The sequence below is a fragment of the Bos grunniens genome, chromosome 15, assembly GCF_055505025.1.
Source record: "Bos grunniens cultivar Pamir isolate PY7600 chromosome 15, Bosgru_T2T1.0, whole genome shotgun sequence".
Taxonomy (NCBI): Eukaryota; Metazoa; Chordata; class Mammalia; order Artiodactyla; family Bovidae; genus Bos; species Bos grunniens.
The window spans coordinates 26,258,744-26,271,095 of NC_141179.1; the positions used below are offsets into that span (position 1 = coordinate 26,258,744).

Consider the following 12,352-nt stretch of genomic DNA (forward strand, 5'->3'; position numbering starts at 1 on the left):
GATAGGAATGAAGCTAACAGTCCCGAGTATGAGACTCATGAGAAGCTCCCTTCCATCTTCACGTCGCCTCTCCTCTGAGGGGAGAGACTGACCCGTGAGAAGCTCCCTTCCGTCTTCACGTCGCCTCTCCTCTGAGGGGAGAGACTGTGCACCAAGGATCTGAAAGAAGGGGACTAGGTTTGGTTTTTCCTTTGGTTAATTTCAAGTTTTGTGAAAACCTTCTTCAGAATTGTTCACACGTGCTGCTATGCCCCTGAGATCTTTGCATTGGCAAACCAGATGTTCTGAAAACAATAGGAATCTGTACCGTGGTTTCACTTAACAAGGAGAACAATTCCTCTCCCACGGTGTATGTCAGTGCTGGGTGGGAGGAGTGGCAGACAGGGGTGAGGCACGGTGACAGGAGAAGAGAGGGACATAGGAGGCTGAGGGTGGACAGTGGGGAGCAGCTCCAGAAGTAGCAGCTGATACTCCTCTCCGGGTAGATACTCCCAGGGCTGGGTCCTTCCTGCCAAGTCCTACATTTCCCAACAGTGAGATAACTCCAACTTTCTAATTCTAAGTAACCTGTATTTAAAGTGAGATGATTTTTTTTTTGCACTGTTGTGCATCAGTCTGCAGTATGAAAACATGTCACCTCCTTCTCTCTTGGATTCTTTTTCAACAAGGAACATAAGAGTATGGATGATGACAGGAATGATGATTAGAAGCATTAGAAAAATTCTCACTTCCTATCCCTCATCCCCTTTTAAAAAAAAAAAATACAGAATCTGGTGCCCTTCACCACTAATTTCTTCCATTCTCTCGTAAGTCAATATGGGTCAAAACCAGTTGGCTATTGATGGTATCTGTAATAAGCTTATCAGCAGCAGTAATATAAAAATGGGCACACTTGAGACAGTATGGAAAAACAATGGTCAATGCACTTAGGGGGCAAAAACCTAAAAAGGGAGCTCATTGCAACAAAGATGGCTCCTGAGTGTCGGCTAGTGCCCTAGTAATAGTCTTGTCACCAGACATACTGGCACATATATCAATAACATTTGATAAGTATTCAGTAAATGATGAATGAAAAAGTCTTAATGGAGTAGATACAAACTCAAGAAAAAAGGCAATTTAGTAAACATTCTAGGATGAGAGATGAGTATCTCCTAGCAACAATGGTTTAGTATATACCCAGGATATAAACACACACGAGACATGCACACACGCTGAAGATAGATGCTTGACGTAAAGTTAGGTCTTCATGCTTAATTTCCAAAATGCCATCCTTTCGTATCCACTTTCTATCCATTCCCTGATGGCACAGACCGAATTCTACTTCTGTGATGATCTCGTCAATCTTCTGCATCAGCCCTAAGCGCACAGTATCTCTTGCTATTGAGTTCCAGTGGGTATAATCTATTCCCTCAGCTATATATATTTCAAGGGGTTCCAGGAATTTACTGTCTCCATGGGTGTTAGCACACCGCTATACATATTATGGGTCCTTGATATTTGGTGACTGAATGCCTTATGAGCATTACCCTTGACATCACGCAAATGTCAACAGCAGAGTGTAGGGAATCATGAAGGTAGGATTCTGGAGAACACACAGCTCAATGTGGAGCAAAGCTCTGTAGTCAGTCTTAAGACAGGTGTACTTCTTTCCTTTGCATTTAGGAAGCTAAAAACATGTGCCAGGGTGTTGAGTTTCCCCAGTTTGGCATCTTCTACAAATATCCCCGAAGGATAAAGGCTGCTCTCACCTCCTTTATTTATGTGATCTGACCCACAATACACACAGAAAAGCTTACGAACAGGAGACTATGAAAGCCAAAATAATAGTGCGAGCCTGGGGGACATACTTTCTCCAAGGTATACTGAATACTGGGTGCTCAGATGCCAATAAGAAAATCCGTGCTGTTTTCTTTTCCAAGAAATACAAAATATTTAATTGGATATGTACTTTCAAAAAGAGAAAAACTCATTTAGAAATGACCTACTTCATTCTTATGAAGGATTTTTAAATGTGTTTCAGATTTTGGCCCTATAGCTATTCATTTCTTATTCTAAGGTGATTTTAATTTTTTAATTTATGACAGTTGCATATAGAAGTGTGACCTACAGGTTGAACTCCTCCCAGCCTGAATTTTATATTTAGGCTGCTAAGGGTGTTTAAAACTGAGTGCTGACTATTTTCTATGGTACTTTTCTCATCAAGCATCTAACCCAGGGCACAACCAAGCAGATCCAATACAATATCCACATTAACTATGGAAGGAAACACAGAATATTTCCCTAAGGTGACTGACCCAACTGGCAGACAGGGGCGGAACTATACCCAAACACAAAACAGGTATTTTTATGTACGTTTGATATACAAAATCAGCCAATTTCAAAGAAAGCTCAAAACAAAACAAAACAATGCTCCCGCCTCTATGGCGATAGATTTTTCTTTGACTCTGGTTTCTGAAAGGAATCTCCATGGAGGACTGTTAGCATGGGTAATGGTTGGCTGTCTCTGTATTTTAGAAGAGGATGCCAGGGACAATTTAAATTATGCAGTTTGCACTTTCATATTATAGCGTGTATCTTCCATGAATGAAACCACACAGACTTGATGTAAAAAGAAAAAAAAAAAAGTAAGTGGGGGCCTGCCAGTAGCAATAGTCAAAACAGAAATATGTGGTTAGAAGATCAATATACACGAAAGAGAACAGAGACACCAGAGAATCTTATGGGACATCACAGGAGGCTCTATGTGGCTCCCATCCCAACTTCATCCCTCAAATGGCTTCTTATTCAGAAAAAGATTCTAACGGTGGGTGAATAGTTACAAAGCCACAACAATGCTCATATGGCTAACTGACATCAAGTCATCCTTTCAGGACTCTAGAGCCTGCAAAGATCTTCCAAAGATGAGGCTACCTTTAGATGTGGCCTTTGCATGTAAGTCGGGAGAGCTTCCCCATGCAGAATGCATGTGAGGCAGGGATGCCCTGCTCCTCCACCCACCTATGATTCTGGGTGGGGAGCAGCAAGTTAGGCTGTCGTTGCTGAATAGCTAAGTCATATCTGTCTCTTTCGCGATCCCATGGACTGTAGCTTACCAGGCTCCTCTGTCCATGGGATTGCCCATGGCAAGAATACTGGGGTGGGTTGCCATTTCCTTCTCTAGGGGATCTTCCTGACCCAAGGATCGAACTTGTTTCTCTTGTATTGGCAGGTGGGTTTTTTACCACCAAGCCATGTGGGAAGCCCCAGGTTGGGCTCACAATTCCTCTTTTACCAGGACTTCCAGAATGAAGTGCTAACATGTTTTGAGGGAGTCAGGTGACTGAGAACTCATGAAGGCCTGCCTCCCTAACAAGGGGAACAATTCGATTATTCCGGTTGTGGAAGATAAAAGACAATGCTGGAACACTTCCTTTCAGAGACATCAGAAATCATCTATGACCTTTCGAGTTTAAAAACATTTTTTCGACTGCATTTGTACAATTTGGTTGTAATGAAACTCTGACCTAGGGAATGTGTTTCAGTCATTGCATTTGCCTGGGAGAAAAGAAATAAGATGCCTGTTGGCTTCCTCTTCCTTTTTTTTTTTTTAAAGCCAACGCTTTATGTTACTGTCACTAGATTTAGCTGTTGAAGCTTTTAAGGCTAATGGTTAGCTGTAATGTACCAAATAGTACAAGAAAGAAGAGGAGTAGAAATTAATTTAGCTCTCCATTTGTCAAGATTCAGTCTGGAAGATTTTTTAGGAACCAATCTAAATCTAGGGGATGGCCTGGACCTTTAAAATGGGACATGGAATCATTCGGCTCTGTAACCTTTAATCTGTTTGAAGAAAGGAGCAAATGTTAAATTCCACAAGTACACTTTCTGGGTAAGATAAATATATATAACACTGCTTGTTAAGACATAGCAAGCCTGTGAGATCACATCCATTAAGGCAACGGATTCTCCAGTGTTGTTTTAGAGGCAATTTTACTTTAACGACTCTTGGGTGTGCCACTGAGAAATCAGGGCATTCATCACCACAAGTGCATTTTGTGTGTAGAGAGGGTTCAGCTAGGAACATCAAGAGGCCAAAAGTGCATCTATGAGATCATCTTTCGTGACCTTGAGCTGAGAGGCCAGGAGATGAGAAGGAGGAGCAGAGAAGTCCCTATAAAGGTACCTGTGATGTGGCCAGAAACATAGCATTGCTTGTTTTTAAAATTTCCTCTTAAATGGAGTCTCTGTGGTTGGAACTGTGATAACAGCGAGTTGTAGCTGTTTCAGGACGGGCGATGAGCTTCAGTCTGGACTGAAGGATTAGGAGTGTGATTGAAGCGCCTCTGCCGAGTTGCTGAAATTGACGGCGAGAGGGGAGGAGGTGAGGGGCTGTTAAGAAGGGTCTTTAAAACAAATAAAAATAGGCTAAGCTAGTGAGAGGCCACCCACAAATGAAAAGTACTGGCTCCACACTAAGGAGAAATGTGGCGCTTATGCTGTAAACTTGACTGGTTACCTAGATGGAACCTTCTACAAGGAGAGGTAATCAAGGTGGGCTCATACCTGGGCAACTTCTGTAAAGAAAAAAGACCATCGATGGGTTTTCCCAGTGGATTCACACAGGCAGGGCAGTGGCGAGTGGGCTGGTGTAATTTACAATGACATTCAAAGGATCATTCATAGGAAAATTCATGAAAACCTGGGAACAGGAGCTCAAGCTTGACTGGCTCACTACTGGGATGAGAGGTAAGAAATCATGAAAGGCAAACACCTGGTCCATCGCATGGAGAGACGTTAGCATGGTTGCTCTAGAAATCAGAGTCAGGAAGGAGTGTCTTTGCTGTCCTTATTAACGATACAGAAAGTGGGAGGAATCTATTTGCTCTACTGATAAACTGAGTTTACTTAAGAAGCAGAAGAAACTAACAGAAAGCTAAAAAGGGAAATACACACAGATAAGAATTTAGGAAGCAGCCTGGCTGGAGCTGAGTTTAGAGCGAGACACAAACACCAATTGATGGATTTTCAGAAGCTTTTCAATTAAGGGCACACACTGAGGTTTTCACAGACACCATTCAGAACCATCCTCACTAGCGGCTTATTTCAAAGTTCTCTGTTCCACTGTAATACTTAAGAAAGGTGAAGAAAACTGAAATTAGACCATCTACTGTTATATTTCATAAACTGATGAGGCCTCCTCTTTCACTAACCACTTAGAATTTTCATTTTGTCTATCTCACCGAGTCCTGTGAAAACTGAAAACATCTCCAGAAAGTTAATGTGAAGGATGTTTGTCATATCTAGGGTGGTAAGGAGGCTAAAGATGAGGATACTATTCAGCGATTTTAAAGAAGTCCAGTGATAGGATTGTACACCAGAGCACATGGTTCAGAGATGGAGTGCAAAAGTTAATTTTTAAAGAGATTTTTTTTTTTTTTTTGGGTCTCATAGAATAATTACTTTTCCGTGTTTCTGGGGCAGGTACCTGTCGACAGCAGGTAGGTGCAGCCTTATGTAAGGAAATCTTGCAAAACTAGCTGACATGGTAAGGCTATAACCTTTCCCACTCTGGTTGGCAGAGAAAACTCCAAGCCTCCCAGACAAGCAACATCAAGCATTGAGAGCTGCTGAGGACCAGGAAAAAGGGACTGGAAGGCACACCTCCCCTCTCAGTGATGGTCAGAAATAGGAGACAGTGTAACTTTTTGAATAAGTTTCAGAGAGTCCAAAGAGCTAAACCACAGAGTGATAACTGCTGTGGCTGCCTCTTGCACTCCTCCAGTGTTTAACGGAGGGCAGTGAAGGGTACAGGAGTGCCCAGTGGGGAAAGGACGGTGGGTCCCCAGGCGACACAGTCTCAGCAGGTACTCTCTGGGACAAAAAGGATGATGCATTTAGGAACATGGCCCACACGGGCATGGTAAAGGGTGGGTATTTTCTTTCACGTGGATTAAGATGAAATTAAGACGAGGAGAGGATCCAAAGCCAGGATACTTACCATTTTGCCAACCGTGGCTAAACACAAGCTATCCAGCCTCTAAGAGCTAGGCTGCCATTTTCCCTAGCATTTTGCTTTGCATGGTGATGCTTACAAGAGAATTCTGCAAAATAGCTGATCCTACTGTTAAATTGCTTGGATGTTAAAGATTTTTCTGAGGTCCTTAAGATTCAACTTGAGAACATAGTATGTAATGTCTTTCAAATTACCAAATGAAGGAATACTTCAATTCCAAGGATCCAAAGAGACCTTTTAAGGCTTCTTTTTTTTATACATACCAGAAAGACAATATACATTCAGGACATTTTCAATGGCAATGAAGGTACCGTACCTGTGATGATGGTGAGGATGGTGGTGGTGGTGGTGGTGGTGGTGGAGGTTGTTGTGGGAGGAGGGATAGTTGTGGGGGGATCTGGATAAAAAAAAAAGGAAAATCAAACCCACAATGCTGAACACAACAATGACCAGTAATGACAAAACAAAGGCATGAAGACACTGAGGTGTTTGTTTGATGACTTTCCTCTTTAAAACTCAAAATCCCCATCCCCCCACAAAGATTTATGTCTTCTAATCATATCCCAAAGCCTTATCCGGAAGAGCTAAGAAAAGAAGAAAAGAAAATTTGTACTAATGAAGTGAACTAGGGATGAGAAGACGAGGAGTAGGAAAGGGAGGAAAAAATAAAAACATACGACACCCTCCCATCCGACTTCAAAGGGTGGGGTTAGACCGACTCAGGCCCCGAGAGGGTACAGTGTTTGCAATTTCTTTTATACTTTTACCGGTGGGAGAAAGGAGGAGATGGCGCTGCTCTATCTAAAGGGCTCCTATCGGCCAAGGAACAGTGCTCGCCTGCCTCTTGCTCTCTGACTGTTAACTTCATTATTCTCCATCAACACATCCCAGCAGGAAGTAAAACTACTTCTATACTTGTAATAAATACAAAGAAGAGAGAATGTCACCACTAAATATCAAGTTCCAGGCATGTGAGATTTTACTGAGATTTTATTTCTTAAAAGTCAATAAATTTTACAACTTATAAATATTAATGAGTTCGTCGCCTTTGCTTAAGCCTGACCTACGTGGGCGACAGTGATAAACACTGAAGAACATTTCCATCTTGTAAACAAGAGAGCTAAATATAAACAAGACTTGACCCTCGAAACCAGGAAATCTGATAGGGAATTCTCTGTCAGGTGTTTGATATACTGTATATTCTTCTATAATCTCAAAAATTATTTGGAGGGGAAAAAAGGGAAGGCAAATATGAAAGAGAAAAAAATTTTCGACCCAAATGATCAAACTGAATGTGTTAAATTGTCAGCAAGACTTTGAACTAAAGCAATCATTCTGCTATAATAGAGCATTAGATGACTTGAAGGCTTTTGATTTTAAATTTTATCTAAAGCCCGTCAACTTTTTCTCCTTGACACATCTGGTGTCCTTTCATCTCCAAGGGAGCTCCCCGACTGTCTAATTAATACATCCGAACTTTAATTACATAATGTACCTTTATTGTTGGCACAACTTCCTGGAAGTTTACAAAAACATTACCTTGGTGTTTGGTTAGATGGTCTGCTTAAAAGATTCTACCATTGATCAATAATCCGAGGTTTTCATTTTTCTCACAAACTTCTCTCACACATACACAAATGCACAAATTTGACAGGGAAGAACCAACAGCAGACGGGTCTGTTCTAGGAGAGACTCTGTTGATTTAAGCTGAGGGTGCCAGCAAACTACTAGTGAAAGCAGCCTCACACAAGCGCCAAAAGGAACCCGTTAAAAAAAAAATTCATTCTCCTCCAAGAAGCAGAAATGATTAAATTAATAATTTCAAACGGCCTTTTTAGAAGAACAGACAGTACGTGCAGTCGAGCTTTGTGGATACTTGCTTATGGAGGCCACAGGCAGGGAAGCATTTTGTGACCCGGTGGACCACAGGATGCATGCACGCCCTGTGGCAGATGCAGGTGAGGTGGGGACGCAAGGTGAGCGAGGGCACGGGTCCCTCAAGACATCCTGCTCTGCCCACGCCCCAGCTCAGCTGCACCCAGAGACATGTCTTCTTTGTTCTGATTCAGTGACGATATTTATCACTCAAAAGGAACATCTGTAGCTGGGAGACCTCCCCTGATATACTATAAAGCTATTTCTGTTCCTATTTCTAAATGCATTGGCACAAAATATGTGATGTCCACCACACAATCAAAGTGCACCTGGAGGTGATTTGAAACTACGATTACGGACACGGAGAGGTACAGAGACTAACGAGGGCAGAGATTTCAGAAAAAAAGGTCACCAGTCCCTTTCAGTTTGTGAAAATCACACACTTTCAATTATTTTTACCACTACTGGGGTAATTTGTCCTTCACATGTGGCTCAAGTGACCTAAATGAATTAGATTCTGTTACCAGGTATAATGCTTAGATCACTTCTAGTGTTAAGAGCAATGTGAGGTCACTATTTAAGAAAATACAGAGTGGAGCTAATAAGCTATTTGACACATAGAGGCTAAAAGAACAAAACCAATTGGGGCTGAGGCACTAACTAGATAGATTCTCCAAGTAAAGAAGTTACTTCCAGAGAATTAAACATTTTAAAGGCATGTTAACTCTGAGTTTGTAAAGAACTTTGAAAGTTACTGTAGTAGTGCAATCAATTGGCTTTGAAAAGAAAACCTACTTACCATCTTCTCAAATTGCTAGAATATTTTATCACTAGAGCAGCAACAAGTGGAGTGTGCATTCTAGCCTGCATCCAAGTGTTACTGCCAGCATAGGTTACAGAGGGAGGTAGCACACTGAGGACCTAGCAAATTGCCTAGACCAGGCAAAGCGCCCCATGCTGGGCTGGGGAGACAGGTGGGTACAGATGCCCTTGCCTAAATGGATGCGTCTGTGTTTCTTGTCTTTTAAATAATGCACTCTGGCCCAGATAGTTCATTCCCAGAGAGCAATCTTGTCCTACCAGGAAGCAGAGGGAAAAAGAGGAACTACAAAGAAAGACACACATTTCACTACAGACTTTGGAGTCCAAGTATAGTGACTCTAAAACACACTTAGTAAGCTTGTGCTGGGGCAACTTATGTGACCCTTCGTAGCTTCATTTTATCATCTGTAAAACGGGAGGATGATGCCATTACCTGGTCATCCTGTTACTATGGAGATTAGAGGTGATCATGCACGTCAGACTGTCATCTTAGCACGTGGAAGGAAGTGAGAGAGCCCTCAATAAACGCTAAGCCAGAAGCTGGGATCCAAAATTATTCAAAACTACCTGTCCATCAAATCCACAAAATGTTTCTCATCTTGAAATGTTGGAATGGTGGGTACAATAAATCAAAGTTGTTTTTCCACATAACTTAGTCTTCTGAATCAAGGAAGCATATAATAGACTGGTGAAAATTTGTATCTGCTTTTTTAACATCTGCCGTTTTTAAAGAGTTGAAAGAGAGTCTGTAAACCTGTATAACAGCAAGGTTGGGGCCTTGCATGAGGCTCAAACCCTGATGTTAAGGGGCGGGTGGGGGGGGCGGTTCATAGAAGTAAAAAGGGGGGTGGCTGAAAATGGGGGCACACAGGACCTCTTTGCACCTACATGGAGAGCCATTCCTTCCACTCTGATCTCCTTAACTACTGGGGAGAATTAATGCTATAATGTGTGGACAACAGGCCACATGGGTTGTGTGTAAAGAAAACACACCTCAAAAGTCTACATATAAAGTGATTAGATGTGAGCTTTTAATTCTGCTTTATGCTAAGGGAAAAAAAACCTCCGGTATAGTTAAGGATAATATTTTAATATCCATGTAAACATGGGGTAAATCATTTCATTAAATGATTTTTCTAGTTCATCAGAAAGATTGTTCTATTTTCTTCACAGGGAAAGTGGTCAGGTTCTAAGATGTTACGGAGTAGATTTCCCATATGTAGATTTGTGTGTGTATATATCACATACACTTATTCTTGGATTATTTACATGGCTCACTTGAGAGAAATGCACATTCCTGTTCATATATTCACACGACACTGAAATTGTCATGTGTATGGTTATTCATTCTGTGTCAAGTCAGCTCATGACTATTCTTCCTGGTGTAAAACTAACTGAGAGATTCAATTGGACAGGAGAGACTCAATTTGTCATCATAAGACTAGACAAGCAGTGCACTCCTCAGCTAAATAGAGAATATTCACTAGACACAAAATTGACCGTAAGCTGTAAATGGGAAATAAGTTTAAAATGGCTGGTACAAGTAGATGCACAATACATATTTGTTGACTAGAGAGTGAAATTCCTGATCACGTGCTTTAATAATCCTGCAAAAAGATATTAAGAAAACAGACAAATAAGAAAAAAACAAAACAAAAAACATTTGTGTCTAAGGCAGTCGCTATAGTGGTTAACGGAGCTACCAGGGACCTTCTATTTTTTTTCCAAGTATTTACTGGCTTGCGACATCTGGGATGTAATAGCTTCATGCTGAAAATAGGATAGTTCTGCTCATCAAAGCAGGAGAAAGGCTAGCCCAGGTATCATCAGAAAATACCACTGGGAATAGACTTTCTGAGCTGAAGAGCCATTAATTGGTAAGGCTGAATTTCGCAGTCATTATTTCTAACATAATCTCCATAGCTTGTGCCTGAGGACACAGCTTTCCTACTCAGCATGACCAGAGTCTGTGATCGAGTGGGAAACCCCACGGTTAGAGAAGGAAAAGAAAAGGCGCTGTCCTCCCAGTGGAGGCACCGGGGTCCACCTCGGGCCAGGCTTCTTTAGTTCTTGAAGGAAACAAGCTGGCGTTTTGGCTTGCAACTTGACCAAAAGCTTTAGGAGTGAATTACAAGCAGCAGCTATACAGTAAATGAGTCAAATGGAAGAGGGCTTCATCTTCTCACGTACCGTATACATACAGCATATAATCCGAATGAGCTTTCCCCACTATGTTGGAAGCCTCACAGCGGTATGTACCATTATCTGTTTTGTTTAGGTTATTGATGAACAGGTTGGGCCCCGACAGCACGGCATGTTGAGGCATTTCATCATCGACTCTCACCCAAGTCACCATCACAGGCCTGCAGAAGGAAGGGAGAGAGACAGGTTGCATTATGACTTCCCACCAAGATGTCTGCATCAAACTTCTCAGCCACGCAGTAAATGAATCCCATGCAGGGTGACACAATTAAAGAGGACCTACTGGAGATAATTTTAAGTTCACAGAATTACAGCTGTGAAGGCTCCACAAATCTGTTTGGAATATAATTCTCTTAAAAATATTATCAGATGTTGTAAAACTTTCAACAGGCCGCAAGCAGGAGTCTCATTATTTCCAATCCATCTTCAACAAACCAGCAAATAAACCATGTGCCCTATTTTTATGCCCTGCTGTGTGGTTTCACACCAATTCAGATAGGACAGAGCTCACCCATTGCTAATCATCTCATTAATTAGGGGGAAAAAATCAAATCCTGGGCTAGTGATACATGCATTAATCTCATGGTTACTAACACACAGAGATACTTGGCTTAGGAAGTTGTGATACGTAAGTGGATTTCTTGTTTCGCAGAAAGGAATGGACTTTTACCTCTGAATAGTGCTTTCTTTGGCCTCTGCTGTTTGAAAAAGAAAAAAAAAATCACCTCTTCTCATTCTGGAAAGATGCAGTCACTTCCTGTCCCCTTATTCCCTACCCTTAACCTACCCTCCACCAACCCAAGATGCCACCACACCCTCCTGGGCCAAATTCCACCGATCTACATGTTCCTTGGCAAAGTGCGTGCACTCCGTGGCCCTCCAAGGCCCCCAGTGCTGCTCCCCTTGCCCAGTGTGTTCACCTGCAGGGGCCGGGGACAGGCTCCCAGATCAATGGCTGTGGAGTGATGACACCTCCATGTGGACCCCTGGGGGCCTCCAGTACTGGCTCATCACAGGCAAGTTTGTTTTCATGATTAGAGACCACATTTATATCCATCAGGAAAAGCAAATTTCACAAGGTACTCCAGAGCCCCAGTTGCACACACACACAGAGTCTCTTTCAAACTCACTGAATTTATGACCCTTCAAGGCAACCCCTATGCAATCGAGGCCACATCTAGGACCGGGTCTGAAAGCTGCCATTTTCCAGGCAGGGTCACAGGGATCCGAGCACGGAAGCAGCTTCCTTTCATTTCACGCACCACCTCCAGGAGCAGCATCAGGACCAAAGACCCGTGCTTTGTAATGAACGGACACTCAAGTGGGCCCTGCCAAGCAGCATTCCGGTTTTCCAGGGGGATGCAAAGTCATGATTTTTCTTTAATTACATGTGGGTTTGTCATCGCCACCCAGTAAATTATTTAAAAATGAGCCTTGCATATGTCTTCCTCGCAGGCAATG

The 12,352-nt window shown here is 42.2% G+C and overlaps 1 protein-coding gene across 18 annotated transcripts in view; it reads right to left on the reverse strand.

Moving 5' to 3' along the window:
* The window catches only part of CADM1 (cell adhesion molecule 1), a 353,033-nt gene that overhangs the window by 29,504 nt on the left and 311,177 nt on the right, over nucleotides 1-12,352 (reverse strand). For 14 of the 18 annotated variants that reach the window (XR_015141864.1, XM_086339340.1, XM_086339338.1 and 11 more), the window contains 2 exons: nucleotides 10,880-11,052; nucleotides 6,309-6,389 (listed from right to left, as the gene is read on the reverse strand). Coding sequence is in view for 17 of the 18 variants with exons in the window: in XM_086339340.1 (XP_086195466.1) it covers nucleotides 6,309-6,389; nucleotides 10,880-11,052 (254 nt within the window). In the remaining variant the exon portion in view is untranslated. Of the gene's footprint in view, nucleotides 1-6,308; nucleotides 6,390-10,879; nucleotides 11,053-11,811; nucleotides 11,966-12,352 lie in introns of those variants that run through there. The other 4 variants (XM_086339344.1, XM_086339353.1, XM_086339348.1 and 1 more) reach the window with 2 other exon arrangements.